At 32.1% G+C, this 25,886-nt stretch overlaps 1 protein-coding gene and 1 long non-coding RNA gene across 4 annotated transcripts in view; one reads left to right on the forward strand and one right to left on the reverse strand.

Moving 5' to 3' along the window:
• Mctp (multiple C2 domain and transmembrane region protein) overlaps positions 1–11,835 on the reverse strand; it is a 312,273-nt gene extending 300,438 nt beyond the window's left edge. Inside the window, exon 1 of the mRNA XM_085820256.1 lies at positions 11,667–11,835. Coding sequence (XP_085676382.1) covers positions 11,667–11,682 — 16 coding nt within the window. The 5' untranslated portion in view covers positions 11,683–11,835. The remainder of the gene's footprint in view (positions 1–11,666) is intronic.
• Positions 1–25,886, forward strand: part of LOC146996189 (uncharacterized) — a 462,656-nt gene that overhangs the window by 35,160 nt on the left and 401,610 nt on the right. The gene's annotated exons all lie outside the window — the stretch shown is intronic.

The raw sequence follows: 25,886 nt of genomic DNA on the forward strand, positions 1-25,886 counted from the left end.
AGGTGTTTTTCCCCATGTGTAACGTGTATACGAGCCAGTTTCCCTTAGAAAGTCCTCCACGAAAGCATCCCTTCTCTTAGGCAAATAGCCCTCGAGGCTTTGCCGTAATTGAATAACTTAACCTACAAATTTGTCAACGAAAAAAACTTTGTAACCAATTTTACATCGCTGAATTCCACTAAAATCTTCAAAAAATTTTGATTAATTCGATGACAAGGAGTCACTATTACCTCCAGCCATACACAAAATTTCTGACAACATTAGCAAATAAAACAACGACCATACAATTCCTTTAAAAAATGATTTTCACTTTCTCTTCATTCTTTTTTCCATCCGAGTTTAGCAGCTGTACGAATCATTGTTGAAAGTATCACACGCATAACATTTTAACTTGTTTTAATACGTATCAACTAAAATAGAAGTTACAGTAGATTCAAACGTTCATCGAGCCGAAAATAAAATTCTTTCCGTATGCTTGAATCCAAGATGCATACACCTATCCAAATATCGATTTATTTCCATTCAAATAAATTTTGTTCTAGGTCTCAAATATTTATTTTTACATGAGAATAGAGGCAGATAAAAATAGAACATTGAATGATTCGGGAATAAATCATATTTAGATCAAATTTATCGATTAAAAATGCTTTGAATGTTCCTACATTTTATTCTAAAATGAAAATTCTGACTGTCTTTTTTGATAACTGTAAACCAACCATGATCTTCAAATATACGCCTGGTGACAAACAGTTTAGCAAATTACGAATACTGCAGATTCTCTCGAAAAGATTTCAAAAGACCTCAAATCAGATCGTAAAAAATACAATATGATAAACTCAGCCCTTCTAAAAATAGTCACAAAAATAAAAATTTTATACCTTGGGAATTTTGCTGAAGTCATGTTACTTTCCGATAGGGAGAAAATAGTTCTCTAATGAACCATTCTTTCCGATTTCCAAAGAAAGTACTAACTCCTAACATTCAGGCTAAATAGGACTACAGTAGATTCGGATACTAGGATTGACCATTTTCATAGGTTAAATACTTATCTATTGCACTACACGTGAGGGAATTTTATTTTTTCCTTTATCGTAACAAAGATCACGCAGTTAAAAGTATTTTTGCTTTCGTAAAGCTAAACAAAAACCCTTGCCTTGATGAAATGAAGCAATGAAATTATTTGCTGAAATATACAACCAATTTCTATTTCATTTAAAATAGAATAATGAAACTGTATTTCTTTCGTATTGTCTTAAATACATTTTATTATTTTTACTTAACTACGAAAATTATTTTTTCGTCTATTTAAGACAGATCACACTTTTCTCTTCAATAAAAATTATTTTTCCATGAATATAAATAATAAATTTAACAATACAGTGCATATTACTAAATTGTTGCACTCAGTTTACAATTTTAACCAAAACAACAAAAATGGAATCGTCAGTTTTATGCAGAATGCTTCTTTTAAACCAGTCAAGTAAAGCAATTCATGCCGATCTACGTGCTTTTGCGTTCATTCACATTTAATTAATAGTTTAGTTCTTAAAGAATGTACTACACTTCATAATTTTTTCGCAGAATTTGAATCTATGAAAGGATTAAAAATTCGTAAATAGGTAAACAATTTAAATTTTACTTGGACTATATAAAGAAGACACAGAGGTTCGGATAAGGGAAATTCTGAGTAATAGGAATTCTACTGAATAGACATAACGCTTTTGGCCGAATCTGATTGAAGATATTTATGAGTAGTCCATAACAATAAACATTAGATAATGATATGTTTCTGAAATGGCAATGATTCTATAACAACACTTAAGATTAACTTATAAGGATACTTAATTCCTTGTGAAAATCAACTGTGCAACTAAAATTCATCCGCTTAAAAACATAGCCTAATAATATTCTTAAAAATAAAGCACACTAACAAAATCGAAAGGCCGAGGTTGTATCATTTGTAATTTTAAACTATTAATTCCAATTCAAACCAAATAATTTGTAATTTTAAACTCACTTTCATATGAGCTCCTGTAAAACATATTAAATCAAGTGTTTTTAATGTTTAGTTTATATGATCGTGGCAAAGGACTCGAGTGCTATTTGCCTAAGGGAAGGAAGGTATGCTTTAGTGAAAATATTTCTAAGAAAACTGGCTCGCGTACACGTTACACGGGAAAAACCACGAAAACGCTCATGCAGCCAGCCCTTCACCGGGTTTCGAACCCAGGACCGAAATACCAATATCCAGCGCCTTTTCCTTTCGGCCGCTGGTGAGACAAAAGTTTTAATGTAAATACTTTTTATTTAATCTTAATACTTTTTATTTAATTTTAGAATTTAAATCAGAAATGACGAATTCTAATTTTGTTCAGATATTTATTCACTGAAGAGTTCTTTTCCGTAAAATAAAAGGTATATTGATATTCTGAGGCTTTATTACAATGTAGAAAAACGGTATATAAATGTCCTCGTTTGAATGTTCTCTTTACGAGGTACAAAAAAAAGGAGAAGCGGAACATTAAACAGTTCACAGAAACGAAGCCAAAAAATACGAAAAAAACTTAAATTATTAATTTTATTATTCTTTTTACCAGTTCTTTTCTATTTCATATTCTGTATTTAATCTAGATTATGTTTAATCAATCATGGAAAAATTATCTACGTATATAAAATTTTCCGGTCTCAACTAAAGGAATAGGCAATAAATTCCTCTATAGTGTAAATACTAAATGTATAAATTTAAGGTCATTACAGAAATCGTATGCGTTGTTTAGAGAATAACGTAATATGCTAATTTGTTCTGAAATGTTTAAAATTAAGTATCATTCTGTAATTAAACTGCTAACTAAAGATCTTAATCCCCAAGAAATAAAACGACGCATGGACCATGTGTATGACGATTTATTTTCTTGTTATACTCTAGTTAAAAGAATGGATAAAACAGTTTCTCATGGGACAAGAATCCATAGATGATGATTATCCGCAAGGTCGACCGGTGGAGATATTATCATCAGAAAATAACTGCTTTTGCCCAAGAGGAAATTTTGTGATAGATTAAAAGAAGACAGCAGTAAGACGGGTCGATGTAAAACAACTGTTTTACACATTCCTACATTAAGTCTCCGCAAGATGGACACCGTAGTTTCTTTCGGTAATTCAAAAGCTACAATGTGGTTTAAAGAGCTTGATTACCCCCCCCAATAGACCACATTTAGCTTCAAGTTAATATCGGTTCTCTAAAGGGAAATTTGTCCGTCATAAAAGAGAATCAATGAAGATAACTGTGTGAAAAAGAGCAGTTATAGGACATTTTGAAGACAAACCTTCGAATTACTTTACAGGGGCATGGATTAGGCCATTCGAATATGGCAATTCACGCAAGGACTGTGTTTAAAAAAAAAATCCTTTATGGAGGACTTATATCGAAACTGGATCGGATTCACATTACATATGGGGAAAACTACGAAACGCAACCAGCCTATTCATATGGGATCGAACCAGGTCGGACTCTCTATATTTAGCGGTCTTAGCCACTAGGTGAGGTCTATATGGATACAGAGTTGCTCACTAAACGATGTGAAAACTGTATAGAAATACAGGAAGATCATATTGAAATATAAACAAATACATTTTTTTAGAAATATATTAGGCCGGGAACTTTTGGATTTATCTGCGTACCATACGGGAGTAAGTATGGTTTAAATTACGCAAGGAAAATCAAAAATACTTATGCAATCAGCCTGTTCCGTCAAGAATCGACCAAACGAAATAGTCAGGATTTAGTAACCATTTCTGTGATCAATAGGATTGATTGAATGATTCACTACAAATGCTTTTACTTCACTTACTACGAGGAAAACTACAAATATTGCAAGAAAGGAATTACTGTTTCTTTTCAGTTATTATTACTGTTTGCTTTCATTGTGAGGTGTATTATACGGATTGCACATATTCAAAACAGCTATTTGCAGTTCATACAAAAAAAATTAATGGCAGAATGAAAATGCCAATAATTGCACTTCAAACACTTCTTTAAAATTCTTGAGATATGTTTAATATTATTCATTTTTGTATGCATGCAAATATGTTAATACTTTTAATACACGTAATTAAATAAAGCATAAATATTTTATAAGCTTTCCCAGAAAATGAGGCATTTGATAATTAGCGTTCGATGCACTGGGATACATATCAAGGTATTTTTAAATGATTTCGGAGTCGTTAAATTAATGTTTAAAGTATATAATAATTTTTATTTAAATGCTCAGTCCTGATAGACGTTTTGCTTTCTGTATTATAAATCTGCTTCGTACCTTCCATGACAGTAAGGCTTTTCGTAAAATTGCTCGGGATACTGCTTTCCATGTCTCTAAGTACTTTATCATTCGCGATAGGTTTGCGTTCAGAAAGAGCTCGTTTTAGCAGAAAAAAATTTATAATAATCGGTAGATGAAATGTCTACACAATTCGAAGAAACATTTTGAAGAGACATGTATGCAATACCTTCACAACAACCTTCCTTTTTGTAAGGAATGCAGCAATAGGTTTAAGATTATGAGTGGGGACTTTGTCAGTGCAAATTCACTTTTTAAAAATCTGAAATAAAGAAATGCTTTCCGTAAATATCGGATAAAAAACCTATTGTTCATAATATGATATGATAATTTTAATATTTTCCCCACTTTTCTTATTCTGAATTTCCTGTTACAGGAGAAACCTGCAACTATCAAAAATCCCATCCGTAAACTTCCTTTGCATTGTGTTGGAACCACATTTACACAGTGTTTTTTCTTTGCTTTCTTTCGTAGACATTTTCTTATTCATTCATTTAGGTTAATCCATGCTTCATCGGCGATCACAAAAAATATTCACATTTACTATATCCTAACAGGTGGTGCTCACATAAGGCTTTACCTACATCTGCGCTCAGCCACATGCCTCGGCAACAGCCGGTGAAGTTGCTTTCAAACATTTTTAAGCTGTATATTGCTGCTGAAAATTATTCGTATCTTAAGACTCTGCGATTTATTTCTGCGTTATTGAGTTTTATGTTGTTTTCTCCGGAGACTTCACTTTACAAAGATTGGAAAATGTACAGTACGTATTTATCCTTTTTAATCCTTTATCGAAAACGTTCTAAAATACATTAATCTGTATTAACACCTTTTAATGCACAACCATATTATCTGTATCACATCATGTTAATTAAAGCAAAGCATGTGAGGGATATCTGCATAACACGAGGAATATCATCGAGGAGTACTTTGGTGTCAGAAAGTGGTTAGTGTTTACGTTATGTATAGAAACAAAATACGAAAATGTCTACCCAGCCAGCCCTCAAGTTTTGGCATTTATCAGCATTTTCTACATTTCTTATTGTTTCATTTATATAAAATGTTACACAATCATATAAATCTGGATAAATATATGTACTTATTTTTGTAGGTTTAGAAAGGAGGGGGAAATCATCTTTTAGCAATGATAAAACGGATGCACGCGGCAAAAAAGAACCTCTGCTGTAGTCAGCACAAAATCACATTTTAAAAAGTAATTGTTTTAGTAGAAATATTTCTTATGTATTTTTCAGTACTTCGGTTTGTTCTGAAATAGTACTTTCTATTTAATATTTGTAGCTAATACTTTAGAGACATTAGAGGAAACAAAATTGGGCAGGTATGAAAACAGCTTTCAATCTTACGTCCGCATTATGTGGTTGATTTTCGAAAATATTCAAGTGCTATTCTAATAATGACGGACGCGAAAGTAATTCTAATAGTATTATTCTCATTTCAGGAAGGCGGCCGAGCGGTAAAATCGCTGAACACTGGTAGTTCGGTCCGAGGTTCGAATCCCGCGAACGGGCTGGCTACATGGGCGTTTTCGTGGTTTTCCCCATGTGTAACGTGTATACGAGCCAGTTTCCCTTAGAAAGTACTCCACGAAGGCATTCCTCCCCTTAGGCAGATAGCCCTCGATGCTTTGCCATAATCACACACACACATTCCAGGAATAAAAAAAACTAAAAAATTGTTTTTAAGCGGTTGATCTACAGATAACGAAAATGGAAATACACAGTAAAAAAAAATTCACAGTAGGCGTTGATGAACGTTTTATGTCTGTGAATGCAAACACAAAGTGAAAAATCAGATTAAAATCCATCGCCCGACTTCAATGGAATTAAATGCTTTAAGAAATAGCAGACTTTAGTTATTAATATAGTAAATATTACTATCAAAATTATATTACTAACTCAGAAATATTTTAAAAGATTCTGCAATTAATATTTACACATAATTGTCCTATTCAAAAACTTCACACTTTAAATCTCACCAACAAACATTTGTCTACAGGGTCAACAGCAGGGCTAAAAATTTTAGAAAATAAAAAAAGTAAAAATAACTTTTTGGGTTGGAATAAAAAAAGAGGCACAAACACAGAAATCTTAATTGGATTATTTAGCAAAGTACTTTCTTGAAGGCATCCCTTCCCTGGGAAAGGATATACCTACCCAAGCGAAGGGGAAGGCATCTCGAGGATTATTTGATTATTTGAAGAGGGGAAAGAACACGAGAGCTATCTGCCTAAAGGGTGCGATTACTTCATGGAGGTCTTACAAGAGAAATTGGTTCGTATACACCTTACAAGTGAGAAAAAACACTGAAAGCAATCATGCAGCCAACCCATTTGTTTGGGTTTGAATCCTGATCGAGCTACCAGCATTCAGCGGTCTTTTAAACTCTCAGCAATTGGCCCAACGACTTCTTAGGGGAAACTAATGCATATTGGCATTACACGCGCGCGAAACCTCGTATGGAACAGCTCGTTCATCAGATGTGAACCAGGGTCAAGCTACTAGTATTCAGCGATTTTAACCCTGAGTTTCTACTATGTAGTGCCAGCTGCTGCTGTGCTCTCCACTAAGCAGGATGTTTTGATGCTCGTGAATCGTAATCAAACCTTAATATATGGCGACTGTTTTGAGAGATATTGAGTAATTTCCAATAATTACACAGGTATAAGTCTCTCTATATATAATAGATATATATAGAAAGAATCTATTGCATGTATCTCTATATGTAATAGATTCTATAGTAGAACGCAGGCGGTCGAATCCATAATGAACAGGGAGAATTTTGATGTCGTAGAGTGCTGAAATGCTGATCCACAATGAATAAGAAATCTTGCAGTCAAACTATTAATTCAACTTTTATTTCAGTAAACATGTTGTGGCCTCAATCAGGTCGGCACATTAATTGTGGCTATTCCAAAAAGTTTACGTTTTAGATAAATTTGCAGTTAGAGAGAAAGAGCAGACAGACTGCAGTATAGCTAGGCCAAAGCGTAGAAAGCAAATGTATTATGTTCAGGGTGAAATCTTAATTCAGACTGAGTTAGTCATGGTTTTCAATGTATTTTGATTGGATAGTTAATACTGCTGTAAAATAACTATTGGCTGTTTTAGGTCCTTTACATCATCGTGTAAGATAAAAGATATGACAAGCAAACTTCTAATCTTAATTGGCCATAACCTCTTATTTAATTTTGCCGACTTCATATCTCTTAAAAATAGCGCTCTAAGTCTTAACTGCGTCAGTCAAATTGATTATGCGATCTTACGTAAAGCTGAATGCAGATACCTCTTGCCCAATCAAATATTTGTACATACAAACGTTTTCTAACTTTAACTGAAATTTTGACGAGGACCAAATCTATAACAGTTAATATAGGGGTCGTCAATTATTCTTAAAATAGCTATCGTATTTTTCAATATCTTACATATATGTGATTATGTGTGTGTGTTAGGGTTTGAACATTTAACGTAAACGCATCAAACTTAACACGAATATCCTTCAATATTTTCGGAAAGTATTGTGATACGCACATTTTCTTCAGCTACCCTTTAAATTTCGAGATACATCCTTCAAGTTAAACTTATTAGGAACACTTTTGAACTTTTGGCAATGACAAGAAAAACCATATTTACTGCATAACGAGGGTAATGTAAAGCATGAGGAATAAAAAGAGTATCGCACCATTTAAGGCAACGATATATAAAATTTGAATGTCATCGCATCATTTTGCAAGATTTAAATTAATCCCGAAAGCCAGTTATAGTTTCAGTACTACAATTATCTCCACTTCAAATTTACAAAAATTTTTAAAAATTATTATTTCTCTGTTTTAACAAGAGTGACGAATTAGTTACAATTTTAGTGACAGCAAGTAATTTCACTAACTTGGAATTCTAATACAAAATACATCAGAAATGTTTGCAATACAAAATATAGTATAAAAGATTAATCACAGATGGCGTCAATAAATACGACTATTAGACATGATATCAAAATTTTAGATGAACTTTATTTATTCCGCTCGAATTCTAAACTGATCTCATTTTATGGCGGTGTCTGGATTAGAGTATCGCAGTCGGTAGTAAATATACTTAAAATTTGTTCTGTTATGAATACTTCTATATTCTAAAAGTAAATCGCTTTCTTATATTGAATAAAATATTCAGATCTTTCCTTTTTAATCGAAACTGCATTACACATTGTTATTCATCTCTCAGAATCTCTCTCCCACCAAAGATTTAAGTTACATGAAAATTTTTTTAACTATTTTGTGACCAGGAAATTTTTAATTTCGCTATTTCAGACAGCAAGTTCATAAATCAGAATCTGCTGATCAGAATTAATAAGCAAATCAAAAATCAATAATGGATAGAGAAAATTTCATACTAAAATGATAATTTTAGAAATTATCTCTGAAAGGTGTTTAGAAAACTAAAAGCGATAAATTTCTTTGACCATCGACAACAGGCGATCGGGGTTATTGAAGCAACATGCGGAGAATTCTTAATGTAATAAAGACTGCTTCTGAAATGCATTAATACCAACTTATTATTTCTTTTAATTTATTCCGTCAGCTCGCACACGAGTTAGGAAGCAATACGAAGTCATCCGCTTTATCGAAAAATACGAGTTACTTTCAGGTCCCTTTAAGTATTTCTAATAAAAATATGAAGAGTAACTTAAAATACATTTCTGAGCATTTTGAAACTTAAGATCAAAATTACAAAAAACCAACTGGCTAATCTTTGGAATATGGTAACAGGTAGTTTGGCGACATTTTGGTAAGGCGATAAAGGTTACTAGCTAGGACTTTAGCAGTGTACATGGATAAAGTCAAGAGTGTGCACAATGCCATTTTTGTGCAATTCTGGGATGTTTTTTTAAGTGAAAATAGGTCGACGTGTACATGGATGATACCGTGTATGTCCAATTCTTAGAAACGCGGCAAGCAGTTTGCGATTCTGCACTTTCTCCCAATTTCGCACCTAATTTTCGTCACGATTAAGCATTTTTGTTCCATAAAAGTTCTAGTATGTAATTCTGTAGTACATTCTTTTGATCTTTTAAACTAAAGACAACTGAAAGTGTCATAACGAAAAATTTTGCTCTTTATCTTTACCTCGAAAAACTTTCTTAACTAATCTAATTATAAAATCTTTAATTAGTATGGCATGGGAAAACAACCTCAAATTTTACTTAACGAGTTTTACAGACATATCAGTATTATGTGTATTGCATCACTATTATTTTAGTGAAAATATACAGCAGTATTTTATCCTAAAATTAGCTATGAATAACTCCTTACAAGTTTGGAATGAATCTTCCGTAGCTGCCACCTATCAAAGATGACTACCTCTAACTAGGATTTGAACCGTTGAAAGTGAACAGAAAATCTGAAATCTGCGAAAATGATTTTTATGTTTTAAGACACACACATGTACAAAATAAAGAGGGGGAATCGATAACATGTGTCACTTTTCTAAGGCATCCATACCTAGAGAAGATCAAAATAATCCGAAAGTACGGCTGTTTCATTTTGGAAAGTTAACAAAGTGTGTCATTTTATGGTTTCATACAAACAACCATATGATTGTGCATAAATATTTCAGATACTTACGTATTTTCTCGTCCACCGGCCAAGTAGCGCAATTCAGCGCCAATTATGGATGACCACTTCCTACAACACCGCAGTAACAGCTGACAATTTCCGCCAACGGTTTACAGGATAATACGCAAGTACCTATTTTACAATATTAGTTAGACTCACTGTAATATTTTAGTACTGTTCATAGGGCCAATAATAAAAACCAGTCAATGGTAATCATAATTCTAAAGTTATAGATCTAAATAAATAAAAAAATCTGAAGATACTTTTGGGAAGCCTTTTCAGATCCGTTCAAAAGTGTTCTAGATACGATATCCTACAGTAGCAGGTAAGGGTTGAAGTTGCTAAGCTGGCTGAGGATGAATTAAGAGTTTCGAGTTTTAATATCGATTTGAAACAGACTTTGTTTTCAAAATAAGAAACACTAAAAGATCCGGTATTTTCAGCCTGTGTTGATGAGTTTTGTCTACAATTACCTAGATCTGAGGATACATATGAACAGAATGAATTTGTGCATACCAAAAAATATTTGATTTCAAAGCTTTTGATGATTTAAACTTAAAAGAAATTAACTCATCGGTCAATTAAGGCTTGCGGTCTATACCTCTAAAATATTTAGCAGCCTATATGAGTACGAAATTGAAAACTAACGATTAATTCAAGATCTCTATGAATAAAACTACATGAGCTGCGATAAAAAAAAACGATAATATGCAACAAATGGATATAACATAGATACACATAATCAAATTCATTTCATCTAAACTTTTCCAGAACAAGTCAATATAATATCTTTGATTGCACTTTCAAGACTACAGAGTACATTTAATGAATTTCTTATCAATTTTTTTGAAGGAGGGCGAAAAGAAAATTTCAAAACTGATTACACATAAATTTTTAGTTAAAATACACCAGATATATTTTATTGGTACATAATAAACATTTATAATCCGTTAATATTCATTTCTTAATTTTGTAATTAAGGATTTAAATTCTAATGCAAATAAGAAGCTAAATTCCATTTCTATTTTAATGTATTTAACATATTATTGTTCCGAGAAAGCATATTTAGTACATGTATGCTGTATATTACGCTAAGATATTTATGTTCTTCAAGTAACAGTGATTATAATTTCATAATAAATATAGATAACCCTCTGCTTCGATCAATGAAAGCGCGCCAACAATAAATACTTCCCCAAAAATTATTTTTCAATTGGTTTCATTCATGCCTACAATGATTTAAAAAAAGTATTGATCAGAAATTGTACAAATTTCCTTTCTTACACGCTGGCCAATTATCAAGATATTATTTTATACCACGGGTTATCTAGGAGGAAAAAAACAGCGACAGTAAGTTTTCTGTGTAGTTTGTGCAAGCGATTGAAATTCAAACTTCCTTATCCCGTGAACTGTCAAGATTGATCTTTTGATAGATTTCCTCACCGTTGTTTAAATCAGCGAACATGGTCCATAAGAAGAAAGAAATCATTTTTGCTGCGGTAGAAATAACTTCTCGGATTTGCCGGGAAAGTTTCCACGCGCAAGGTCGCGAACTTGTCGACGGCAATTGTTTATGGCGTCACGCTGCCATGACTACGCGAATGCAGTTGTCCGCAGTTCGCATTTAATGTTGACAGACCAAAGTAGGATCCGAAACCGATATACAAACTAGTACAATTCGAACAGAAACGAACGGAACTCACCTGCATCGGCATCCATAGTAGCGGTCTTCGACCTTGCCAAAAATGTGATCCAGTGATACGTACAACAAAACTAAAACAAAATAAATGATATCACACGTTCCTCTACACTCACGGTTATCGTCTGCCACTGGGCTTTTCCGCGGCAGTCGGTCTTCACTCGCCGGCTATCGATTCCGCTGTGCGCAAGCGCGTGATCCCAATATCGCCATTCACGCAAGGTTTCGCACGGCACCTGCGCACAAACCCAATTTACATAAATGAACGACATTCTTTTTATTATTATTCTTTCTTTTCTTTTTTCTGCCATTTACTAACGGGATTTTTCTTTCTTAAATAAGTTTTCGGCTTGATTTAGACCTAATTCGTTCCAAATTTCGACAGGACGAGAGAAAAATTAGCGAATCATAATTAATACTATTCTTCAAGCATACATTAAGTTTTTCATTGAGAAAAATACGAAATACTGATTTATCAAAAAATAATATTTATGGGGAGAGAAAATTGATATGTTGGATTTGTTTTTGTTGTTATTCTAACTGATTTTAAGTATATTCTGAAGAAAATAACTAAGAAACCCTCTTTCAACATACATGTTTGAGAAATCGGAAAAGATATTTTTCATTGTCAGAAGTATTGACATGTGTTGCCAAAAGATGTTATGTAATTAATTTGCTCAACAAAGTTCTTATCTGAGATTACAGTTTCAAAAGCTACAGCTCTTTTGGGAAATCGCTGATGTTACTATTATCACTAACTTAACTCTATGTTACCAGGAAGTGTGTGTTAAGAGTTCAGAAATTTTCAGAAGCCGCAAGCACACTTTTCTATCAAGACTAACTATACATTTGTTTCGTTTTAAAAGTATTAGAATAGTTTTTTTTTGATAAAAAAGAAGTTCCTCATAGATTAATATGGATTTCGTTCTTATTTAATTCACTGATTAATTTCAAACAAAAGTAAGCAATTCTTGGTATAGGTCTCCTATAATAGGAAAAATATAACCGTTCAAGGATGTCATAGATACAAAACTAGGGATTTTCTGATGTCCAAATACTTTTTTCTATTGCGATTGTCAAAGAATTTTAATGGAAGTAAATTGAAATCCAAAGAAGATGTGAATAATACCAAAAAGGAAATAAGATGTGATTAGTACCGAAACGGAAAGAAAAGAAAAACAAGGTCAATGCAGTAATTTAATAAATAGAACCGGAGATTTTAATCTGCTATTAATTCATTTATATTCTCTAAAAAGAATAAAACCAGGACTGATGCGACAACGCGCACTGCAAAGGCGCTGCACTTGAAATTTGGAAATCATTTTAAAATAAACTACTAGTTCCTACAACTTCTTCATAAAATTTATTCATAAAATTCATTCATTTCTTTCTATACACAACTAGCATGATGGCATGATGACCAGCGTATTGAGTTCATACATAGCTCTGAACCATTTAATAAATTCATTAAGAAAAGGAACTTGAAATACATTTTTTATACTATATGCCTACATATTCATAATATTGTTCAATTAGATTCGACTACATCGTTAATGCAGCATGTATACTTAAGTACTCGTCTTTCCTGCTGTCTCAGTAGCCATTACTTACTCTACAAAAGCTTCGGCACGATGCGGTGGCAAATGGCAGGAACGGATTTAATAATCTTTTGCTTATTGTTAGGACGGATAACAGTGCTGCACATTCTGTAACAGTTTTAAATTATTAGTATATTTTAATTTTAAAAATTAAAATTGTAAACTGATAAAATAGAATGTCATTATATTCTGGGCAAATTATAATTACTTTATTCCTTTGATACTAAGTTGCCATTTCTTCTAACTTCTTAGAGTAACTGATTTTACTTTAATTGTAACTATTCGGAAGCAATTAATTTTTCCAAATTATTAATTTACACTGCTGACCAATTGATGAAGAAGGATATCAAACTACAATGTAATATAGCATTAAGCAGGTATGGAGGCTAAGCAGGACTATTGTAGCCATGCTGTTCGGACATTAGAATAAAGGATATGTATTGTTCAGGAAAATGCAGAAAGTTTTGAAACATCCGAAAGTAAAAAAGTGTTCTTTTTATTCGGTGAACGAAGAAAAAGATAAATGCATGACGGCAGGCGCTAAGGTGAACATGAGACAGTAGAACTTTATAAATGCATCGTTAGTCGGCCATAATCGCATTTGCAACCAAATGTAGGGGCTTGCGGCTTTTGATCATGGTGCAAGCCCGTACTATGACACTACCTTTAAGATATCGATTCTTTTCCTGGATATTTTCCGGGTGATAATCAGTACCACTCTCGCACCGGATCATTTGGCATTTGCAGTTTGATGACAGATTGAACCTATTCTCGTCTGATAATAGTACGCAAGCCCAGTCCCGATGCTCGCGACATATGATATCATTTGCAAATGAGCGGTACGGTGCTGTCTGGACTAAGGACACACAACAGGTCTACGACCATATAGTCCTCCTTCTCCCAAACGTCTGGCTACTGCTTTTCGAAAGATTCGATGTCCTGTGCACTGTAAAAAAAAATCTCGAAGTTTACAGACAAAAGTCTTGTATAGTTACAGAAATGCGAACAATTACGAAGGAAATACCTGTAACGAACACAGAACCAAACGAAACTGTAAACTCTACAGGAATTTTTCAAGAAGTTTTGCTTGGATTTTGTCCGTAGCGTGTGATCACGTGGCTTAAAACGGCTGAGAGAGAAGAACCAATCAGGAAGAAGGTGGAAAAACAGCGTCTTAGCGGGAGAGTTCAACGATAGTCGCCATGTTAGCCATTATTTTTGCTATGGTCGAGGTAAGTTCGAAATAGTGTTTGACGTGTATTTTACTAATTTTATGTAATGTATTTGTTATGCTCTTTACACTATCTATAATTAAATTCCTTTAATGTTTAGCTTATAATTCCAATGCTCCTAAATAAACCTGTGTTGAATTATTGTTAGAGTTCAAATCACAGAGCTTGTGTTTCATTTAGTAAAATAACAACTTTTATTCGTTACGTCTGCAGTTAAACCGCTCATATTTATAAACAGAAACAAATTTGTTAATATGTTAGTTTAAAAACAAATAAGCTTAATATTAATGTTCTATCTATAGTCTAATAATTTCTCATGTTAAATATTTATGTATCTTTTAAAACATATCGAGTTAGAATATTCATATTTTTCATTTTGTTGACAGATGTAACATTATTATTCCATACATGTTATCATTAATCCCAGCGTGAACTGCTTTAGAATATTTTTCAGAGCATTATTACACTATGTATGTTATTATTAATCTCAACGAAAAAGAAAAAATAAATGTAATATATTTAAAAAATTCGACAAAATAACATACATTAAAAATGGAATATTATTTCATTAATACATGCGATAAGTTCGCCTTAAAAGATATATAGTCGGATAGCAATTACATATTTGTAAAAGTATTCAATGTATATTATTTTTTGTGTTAAAGATAGTTTTAATCCAGGACAGTCTTTACCAACTTATAAAGCATCTATTAAGTTACATTATAACCAACATTTACAAAAGGCAATAATCGAAATGCCATGACTTTGACATATTTTTAACTATGATGTAACATACTAACATTTACAAAAGGCAATAATCGAATTGCCATGTCTTTGACATATTTTTAACTATGATGTAACATACTAGGAACATTAAAGAAAAAAAATTCTATTTTTTCCTTTATGCTTGTTGAAAAGTAAAATATTAATAAAATGGTACAACATTCATTCTAGTACTTACAATGTAAATTTACATATAAATTTACTATAAATTTTGATGCAAAGTTCATTATAAAATGCATTTGCTAATGTTTAATAGTTATAGCATTCAATATCAAATCATGGAAATTTAAGTAATGATACGTCAGTTGCATATATTAATTTCAATACTCAGCTCAATGGCAAATTTCTTCTATATCTGAGATAACATGTATTTTTTTGAGAATAATTCTTTTGTGTCATCTTTTCATTTAAAAATCTCTTTGAGATATATTTTAATGTGAATTATTTTCAAAATTATCCTCATTAGAATGAATGTTGTTCTCTTTATTATGTTTGAAACTGCCGTTACGCTAAAAAATATATTCAGAAAACTATTTATTGCTGAATGTTTAAAATAAGTTCTACTGCTCCTTTTTGACAAAGAGTATCCATTTGAATTGCAGTTGGCTTTAATTAATCGTTGGTTGTATTTTTAAGAACTACTTGATAAAATTCAACAAATTAGTTCAATCTATGAGTTCATCTGAAAAACCTAAAATTTTTATTCCAATTCTGTCATGTGTATATATTTCAAGAATGAAAAAGAATTACAAATTCACTATCCAACAATACTGAGTAATATAAGTTGTTGATATAGCCAAACTTAAAATGACCCATTTTAAAACCAGATTAAATAAATCATCGCGTATTTTCGGTCATCGAATTTCTTTGGCGTTAAAAGTGTCAGAGATTTAGTAAATCCAAGGGTCAAGGTAAGCTCAGATATTTTTTTTTCATAGTTCATATTTGCTAAGTTATAAATTTTGCTGATGCAAAAGTTATGTAACTTATGCAAACATATGCTTAGAGTATTTGAACTAGTGTTGAAAAATCACTGGAATTTAAAATGTAATTGACAGTATGCCTTAAAGCTTGTTTTGGTAAAAGCATATTAATATCCCTTGATATCCCTTGATAATACAGGGAGCACCCATCAATATACTCTAACTGCTGTTTTTCATAAATTAAAACATTTTATACATTTAAGATATCTTCCTGTAAGTTACAACTAAATGAATGACTCTTAAGCATAAAAATTTGATATTTTTATGCTTAAGAGTCATTCATTAAGAGTAGAAGGAGTTATACACTTTTTAAATAACAGTGTCAGAAAAATATACTTTTTAAAATATGTAAACCATTGTTTGAAGTACAGAAAAACCTTCCTTAGTAACTATACCTCTTTAAGTGACTATGTCAAGTATTCTGATGATACAAACATTGATATTAATTATCACTGAGAATCATGCTTTGTGAAGTAACCACCTCCATTAAATATCAAAATTGTACAAAATAATGGAAGGTTATAGAGAGGTTTTACTGTATACTTTAAGTATATCATATCACTGTTAGATATTGATGATGTAAAAGATATTATCTAATCATAAATATTTCAAGCATTAAATAGCTTAGTGTAAGTCAATAAGTTTTCAGATTCTGACTTTGTACCCTGTCTTTCACTATGTAATATTTTTCTAGAACTGTGTTAAGTACCAGTAAGTAAGTTTCTGTCTTAAATACCACTTAATATAATCAGGTATCATCTGTTCTGTCTGTAAAACTTAATCGTAATAAGTGAACAAATGAATATCTGTAAAACTAAAGATGACACTCTATGTAAAAAATACAAGTATGAAAATGTCTATGAGAGGAACATTTAAAATATTAAATCCACGATCAATTTTTGCGACATCTAAGATAGAAAATACCCAAACTGACTAGTTAATTCAGAGGATGAATGCATGTAACATCATTGTTCATGTGTTTGTTAATTGTGTAAGTTTTGAAGTTCATGCATTCATTGTTGATAACTATATTATTGGCCTTATATACGAGTATATACTTGCATTTCAAAATTTTGTATATTTTGCCAGTGAGCTAAGTATTAAATGCTGTTACGTATAAGTTCATATTATGTGGAAAAGTAGTTTTTGATCTAACACTTTCTGAGAATTTTTTAATGTTGATCATCAAGCTTAAAGCATACGGCTGAAATTACCAGTATTAACCATAATTTAATTATTCTCCTGTTTCAGCGTTTCTCAAACTTTTTTCGAATAGAGATTATGTGAATTATCATAATTTGTGAATCACCTTGCTGCTGTTCCCTTCGAAAGCAATATTTTAGCATATATTACTACTAGTACACTAATATTTTTAATATATAATTAAAATCCGTTATATTTTAAAATTAAGTCCATTGAAGAAAAGTTATATTTCTAATATTTCAAGATTATTAATGAGAAGGATGATTTGTAATTCTTGCATGGCTCTTCTATATTTGGATATATGATGGTAACACCACAGTCTTAGTGGATATATGATAGTATATTTGGATATATGGTGGTAAGTACCACAGTTATAGTGCTTTAAATCCATCTTTTACTGCTAAGACTGAGTGGGAAGTCTGTAAGTAGGGTAACCAATAATAAATTTCATAAAATGTCTATCTTACGAGAAAAGGTGATAGATGATTGTCATATGTAACTTTTTAAACTCTTGAGATTTTTCAACTAAATTTTTTTGTCTCCTTTGGGAACTTCGGAACGACCACGAGGGCAAGCTGTATGATCCACAGATTGAGAAGTGCTACCTTAATACATTTCAATTTCTAGAGAAATTAATCTTAAAAAAAATCTGATCATTATTAAAACTACTTTACAGATTTATTTTATATTACAAATAAATATAGTAAATATCTAATAAACCTCAAATTATTTTCTGCAAAAGGAATTATTTAAATTTGTACTGCTTTTGCTTCAAAAATGGATGATACATGCAATTTATGATTTCATGAAAGGACCAAAAGGAATCTTGTTTGCAATTTAATTATTTAATTTAAAAAAAAAAGATTTAAATCATTTGGAATATGTGCAAGTGCATGCAATTATTATGAAGAGATTCTGAATTAAAATGTCACATAACAAATTTAGAATATGTTATGTACTTCTAACGAATGTGATTTTTTCCTTATTTAGGAGCCATGCTTTGAATCCTAAGAAGAAGAGGACTGCACCTACACAACTATGATTAATTAAAAATAACAATAATATAAATTTTACCTATTTTTTTATTTTATTTTCCTTTTGGATAGTTTTCAAATAAAAATAAACCTATTTTTGTTTCTATATTCTGTGTATTGGAATAAAGAGTCCCCCCCCAGTGTTCACTGATATGCATGTAAAAGAATTGTGTGCAAAATTAAATCAATTTTTGTTTGACACATTCATTTTTCACAGTATGTATAATTTTCAAGATCTACAATAGAAGATTCATTGTAGTATAAGTCATTTTTTTCTGTGTATTTTAAATATAAGATCAGTTTTTGTATATATCAACATTTTCCATACCTTTTTCTTATTTAATTTATAAAAACGTTAAAATATAATAAAATCAAAATAAGTGTATATCTATTTTTCAAGTTGGGTAAAGAGGAGAGGCATGATCTAGCAAAGGTAAAATGGCTGGGAACCACTAATATATGGTATTAAAAGTATTTTCATTTCTGCATTAAATTGCTGGAACCAAATAGATCTTTTATATTATCTTTAATAGTTTTTGTCAACTAAATCTAATCTTGCAAGATGTAGTTATGCATAACGAAATTCATTATTATGAATTATATTGACTGTTTATTATAGATCTTCACGCTAGCTGTATATGTTAGGAGTGAAATGCATTGTAATATCCAATATTTTAAAAATATGATTTTTTTAAATAAAATATATGATTATGGAATATTACATTAAAATGAAATGGTTCTTTATGTAACCTGTATGTTACACTAAAAGGCTTCATCGAATACTTGTAAAGTAATGAGCAAATACTAAGTTAATATCTTGTGTGAATGAATATTATCTTACAGAATTTTTTATTCCATAAAAATCTATCTAAAAATATAATTTTGTTGAATGAAGATTTAAACATTTTTCCCGAAGATTTAAAAAGTCGTTTGAAATAATGGTAACAAAAACATTAATCTGAAGCATTTAATAAATGAATAGAAAATTTTGAGAACAATTAAATCATCCACAGGAATTTTGAAATAATCATCGTATTTTTGACATCAGTTAAAGAAAGAAAATCTGAGTCATTTTGATTATAGTGATAAGTTAGTTCCATTAATAGTAGGATAGAAAATTAAAATTTTAAGGAGCCATTATGCATTATCAATTTTTCATTAAAAAATTTTTAGTTTATTACTACTATCATATCAATTATTAATGCTGAATTTTTATCTTCAGTTTTTACATTCTTAAGTCTACTTTTCTTAATTTTCTAGGCATAGCAGAGAAAAATATAATTATAGGATCAAAGCATTTCCAAATACGTTATATTTTCTTCCTTAAATTTTTAAGATCATTCTATATTCATCATGTATTACAGACACAGTATCAGGGGATTCTGTTCAATTTTTCAGTTAGAATTTGGGACGAAGTTGTGAAGTCATACCTACATTAAATGCTTGAATTGATTATTTGAAATATGACAAAGCAAGAGAGGGCCATCTGTCCAAGGAAAGGAATATTTTAAGGAAAACTTCATGTTACACAGGCAGCCCATTCTCTAGGATTTAAATCTAGAGACAAATGCTAGTGTTCAGCTTACTGTCTGGCTGCCTGTAGGCAATAAATGTTTTAGTAGAAGGAATACTTGAAAAATTAAATTTAGGACTAACCAATTCTTCAATTTTGTATTCAATGAGAAGAATGTAATTTATTAATAAAGTTTTAAATCTGGGAAAATGCCTGTACAACTGTCCGATTAATTAATCTATTATTTCAATTAATGGTCAGTAGCAGAAGAGATTAAAAAGCATTTATGCCTAAAAGAATTATATGTTGTAATTTAAATGAATAATGCAATTAAGCATGAAAATAATTTTGGATAGCTTGTGATAACTGAATTTAAGTTTATTGTTGAGTTACATCAGTAATTTTTTTTAGAATTTGAAAAAATATTTAGAATTGTTTATTGAAACAATTTCATTAAAATATTTTTTACTGTAATCATATCCAATTGCAGTCTCTTTAGATTACACTGTTGGGTATAAGGAGAATGATTTGGTTTAGTTTATTTAAGTATGGCAAAGCACACTAGGACTGTCTGCCTAAGCGGAGAAATGCCTTTGTGTAATCTCTTTAGATTACACTTTCGAAGGGAAACTGACTTATATACATGTTACACATGGAGAAAACCATGAAAATACCCATACAACCAGCCCATTCGCGGGATTTGAACCTCGGACCGAATTACCAGTGTTCAGCGGAGGAATTTTAGAACATTACTAATTTATTGCCAAAAAACCATTAAGTCTAATACACAAGTTTTTTTTCCAGCTATTTCATGATGCATATGTAACTTTGAGATGTCTTAAAATTCAATAAAGGAAAGTAATGCAGATGTAAGAAAAACATAAAATTTGAGCTTCTTTTTAACATTGGGAATATTTTGAAAGAAAATGTTGTATATCTTTTAGAAAATCTAAGGTATTTTTCCTTAAAAAAAACTTAATAATATTTAAAGTTACATAACTTCCCTTTCCCCACAAATAAATAAATGCAGCATATTTTGTTACAAGCAGTAGCTGTAGATATTTCACATAAAACATATGTTCTACATGTGTAATTATTTATAGTAATATTACAATCAAAATATTTAATATCTGAGAATACATCATTTTTGTATTTTGTATAAGACAAATATGTTCTATATGCATAATTATTTGGAAGAACTTTTAAGTAAATTATCTGCAACTTTTACATATATATCCTTTAAAATTTCACATGAAAATACATGTTCTTACATAATCACTTGCAATAAACCTTACAAGCAGAACACTAGTAATCTACAAATATTCCCTTTAGTAATTCACATTCAAAAATTACGATCTACTTACACTATTATTTCCTGTAATCTTTATAGATGTTTACATTGGTAAATCACATATGAAAAACATGTTATACTTACACGATAATTTCCTGTAACATTACAGATCTTTGATCTGTAACCTTTACAGACATATGCTTCGGTAATCAACATACAAAAACTTTGTTATGCCTACAGAATAACTTCCTGTAACATTACATGTCAAACATCTGTAACCATTACAGGTATAATCTCTGTAAAGTTACTAAAAATATTCCTGTTTTGATTACTCAAATAATCCATGGCATCCCAGTTTCCACGACTTTTCTTAGTAACTTTACAGATTTTTTTTACAGTGTGGGAGCAAGAAATTCATTAGCCACCTGCTGAGCTGCAGTCCTTCGATTTCTTTTTTGCCGATAGCGCAAATATATCGCCGATAGCGATAGTCTCCCGTAGGCGTAGTACATCTAACCCGACCTACCCCTGACATGGGCCACACGTTTCAATTGTTTTAAATGTTTTCCACAGCCATGAAACAATGCTATGGGATATGTGGAACTGCCTGGCATCATTTGTTTAAGGCACCGCACAAATTTACCTCTGTGAACATATTCAGAACTTTCAAGATGGTGAATTAAATATTTGGCGTAACACTTTTACCTGGTACAACTGTCGCACGCGTCAAATATTTTAAATCTTTTAGGAGCGCTATCACGTGACGAAGAGGGGAGGAAACGAAAATTTGCGTACTCACACCTCTTCTTACGGCATCCGAAACTTAATTTAATTTTCCACATTTTGCTTGTCTTCAATTTGTGATTGCTATGAACGACAGTATTCGTTCGTCTTTAGCAATTGCTCAACACGGTAAATAAGTATATTTTTCTAAATCAAGTTTGATCATAAAAAATATCTGCTACATATGCTTCAATATTTTGTTTCACATATTTTATATGCCTACTTTTTTTTTTTTTTTTTTCAGAATTTTAAATAAAGGAGAGAACGTCTGAAAATAAATGAAATGTTTTATATTTCAGAACGAAACTAATATTAATCTAACGTCTGTATGCTCTCTGTGTAATTCAATATTCATATAACGTAAATAACTGCGATAAAATTTAATGAATAAATTGCGCACTGCAAGGGGATTCCAAAATTTGGTAATGTGTACTGTATCCTGCAATATAAAATTGCTTTTTTTTCCTGTTTCTTCTCGTATGTATAAAAACAAAGCTCACTGAAAACAATTTTGTGCCAGGGGAGGAAAGGGTCCCTTAATCATTTAACTTTTATTATAAGTATATAGCATATTATACTTGATCATGCGTATAGCAGTGCCAGGACTAAATTTTTACAATTAGAAGAGCCGAAGCCCTATAGAAAGCCGTCAGAGAAGATTAACAAAAATAAATTAATAAAATAATTAACAATTATAATCAAATAAAGCCAAAATAGATAAATAAAAATTAATATACTAAATAGTTAATTAATAAAGTGAAATAACGGATCTTATTTTATTTCGGTTTCTATCCGGAGTTATAATTTCATCTAAAGACTATTAAGTGCCTCGGACCAGGGATCCGATGTGCCTCCGTTGACTTATATACTGAATATACAAAACGAAGTACTCTTTCAAGGGATGATAGAGCACAAATATTTTTTTTTTTTTTTTACAATACCAATAAAAAAGGGCAAAACGGTCAAGGCAAAATTCTAAGGAGAGTAGAATGCTAGAAACAGTAAGAGAGTATGGCAGAAAATTATAATTTATAGAGAAAGGTGGATAAGAAAACAAAGGAAGAAAATAAAACTGGAAGAGAAACAACCCAAAGTAAAATTTAAAATTAGGGAAAAAAAACTTAGGGTAGATTTTGAATAAATTTTCATTGATTTCTGTACGAGCATTGCTCAAATTTGCTCATGAAGAATCCCACAAGCATATTTGAGCTCGGTTTTATCATGGGATGCATTACTGAGGACTTTTGGGATATTGCATTTTTTCCTTATGACTTGTTAGACATGCGTTTAATTTAAAAGCCATTAGTTTGTAAGGATCTTAAGTTTTACTAACGTTTATTTTATTTTAAATCTTTACTATCACTTCTTATTTTCTACTTCCGGCCAGAATTATAAGCGTGAAGGATTTTATGCAAAGTTGTCTGGCGAACGCCAAGTATTTAAGTGTGGCCTTTTTGCCAAGCAGGAGAGAGGAAGCAGTGAGTTCGAAGCAGGCCGCTTACCTTAGAAGTTACGCAGTTGCTATTTGCCTTCCAGGCCAGAGGTTTTAATCCTCTTGATAAATTAAACGTATTGTAGTGTTCACAGTCTCTGTGCTACATACGCTTCCTGTTATTATAAGGCCAATCTTATTCTAAAGTTAAATTAGAGTTTAGTTTTATTTTTATACCTTTTACGTTAGACCCCGAGTGGAGGGTCATTGTATTCCGAAGTACGGAAGTCATTGTATATAAAGAAAAATAAAGGGTCTTGTATACCCTTCGTCTGTATCCTGTCTACTTACTACAATTAGTGAACATAGCTTTAGTAAGCTCTCTGTTCCTAGTCAGGTCATTGTATGTTTCCGAAGAAGGTTAGAAGAAACATTGAACCTGATAGTGGCGCCCGACGAAGAATAACCATGGCCGAATTTCAAGAAGAACCTGTGCTGCCTGCAGAAACGGCTCAGAATCCAGAAATGCCAGCTGCCGCTCTGGAAGGATTTGGGTACATCGTCCAGACCATGCGCGCTTCGATGAAACCAGAAGCAACGTTTAATGGAAACTCACAGGTAACCAGTTTTTTGGAAAAATTGGATGACCACTTCATGCTCTACCCCGTGCACGAGTTTCAAAAAGTTACCTTAGCTACCAGCGCTTTGAGGGGCCAAGCGCATAACTGGTTCAAATGTATCGGCAGAAGTCTCTTGGGTCAAGCAGGAAGTCCCACCTATACTTACGAAAATTTCAAGACTGCCCTACTAAAAGCCTTCCCTGTTGTAAGGGATCGTGCGAAATTAGAAACAGAACTTTTCAGTATATATCAACAAAGAATGGAAAACCTCTCGAGCTTTATTTTAAGAAAAATTCACGTTTTCAAGCTCTTGTATGGAAACCGTCCGGATCCTGAAATAATTCAAGTGATTTTGCCGAGGTTACTACCCCAAGTGCAAGACTTTATTGAATTACGAAATCCGACTACACTGGAAAAGTTATTTGAGCTAGCAACGCAGTTTGAAAGTAGAAGAACGGCGGACGTCGAAAGAAGACGCCAATATCAACAGCGAAACCAATTTGGTACGCCAAGACTACAGCAAACTCAAGCACATGGCTACGGAGAAAAAGCGAATCAGTGGGCAAGGAAACCCGAGCATTCAAAAACAGCCGGCGAACGTCGACAGTTCAATAGCAACCCAGGAAAAAAGTCTCAAGGCCAGTGGAGAAAGAAGGAAAGCACCGAAAGGAAAAATAATTTAAACTAAAACGGATTTCTGCTGACGAGAGGGTGCGGAAATCCGAAGGCCACGAAAACCCCTCTTCCTACAAGTTAAATACAGTAATGGTGAAAAATTTTTAACTCTTCCGAAGATTGAAGTCTTGGTAAATAATATCCCGGCCACCGCACTCCTGGATACCGGCGCGCAGTGTTCCTGTGTGGCAGAAGTCTTTTTTAGAAAGTATTTTCGCAAATACCGCATATATAATGCGGATAATACAACAGTATTAGCGGCGCAAGGAGAACAATGTAAGTGCGTAGGTAAAGTACCTTTGTACATCCGTATCAAGGACGAACAAGTAAAGGTGATGTTTTTTATAGTAAAGAATTTGAAAGCAAATTTAATCCTAGGAATAGACTTTCTTTCAGACGCACAAGCTACACTGGATTTTAATGCAGCGTCCCTTAAGCTGACGATGAAACCAGTGCGTGTAGAAAAGGTTGAACCGCCAAGGTTAAATCTTGACCACCTGCCTAATGACGAGCAAGATAGAATCCGACAAGTGGTAAGTGAATTTGCTTCCTTATTTAGTGATATTCCAGGATTTACTCAGGTTACTAACCATAGTATTGACACCGGAGATGCATTGCCGGTTCGTCAAAAACCATACCGGTATGATAAGAATAAGGAAAAAACTATAGAATGGCATATTACCGATATGCTACGTAAAAAGATCATAACGCCTATCTCAAGTAGTTATGCTAGTTCGGTGGTTTTATGTAAGAAAAATAATGATTATCCTTTGGAGCATCCAAAAAGGTGGAGATTCGCTATTGATTACCGTAAATTAAATTCCATAACGAAATATCCGGTATATCCGTTACCGATCATAGAAGAAATTTTAAGGAACATAAAATCAACCAAATTTATGACGACTTTAGACTTAACGAATGGTTATTTTCAAATAGGGGTCAGGCCTGAGGACGTGCCTAAGACTGCTTTTATAGTCTGGCACTTATGCATTTTTGCGTATGCCGTTTGGCCTTTCAGGCGCCCCAGCAACATTTCAGCGATGCATGGACATTGTGTTAAGACCTGTTCTTGGAAAG

Source organism: Stegodyphus dumicola, chromosome 7 (genome assembly GCF_044657685.1).
Source record: "Stegodyphus dumicola isolate Sdum_Otavi_A_Nest chromosome 7, ASM4465768v1".
Classification (NCBI taxonomy): Eukaryota; Metazoa; Arthropoda; class Arachnida; order Araneae; family Eresidae; genus Stegodyphus; species Stegodyphus dumicola.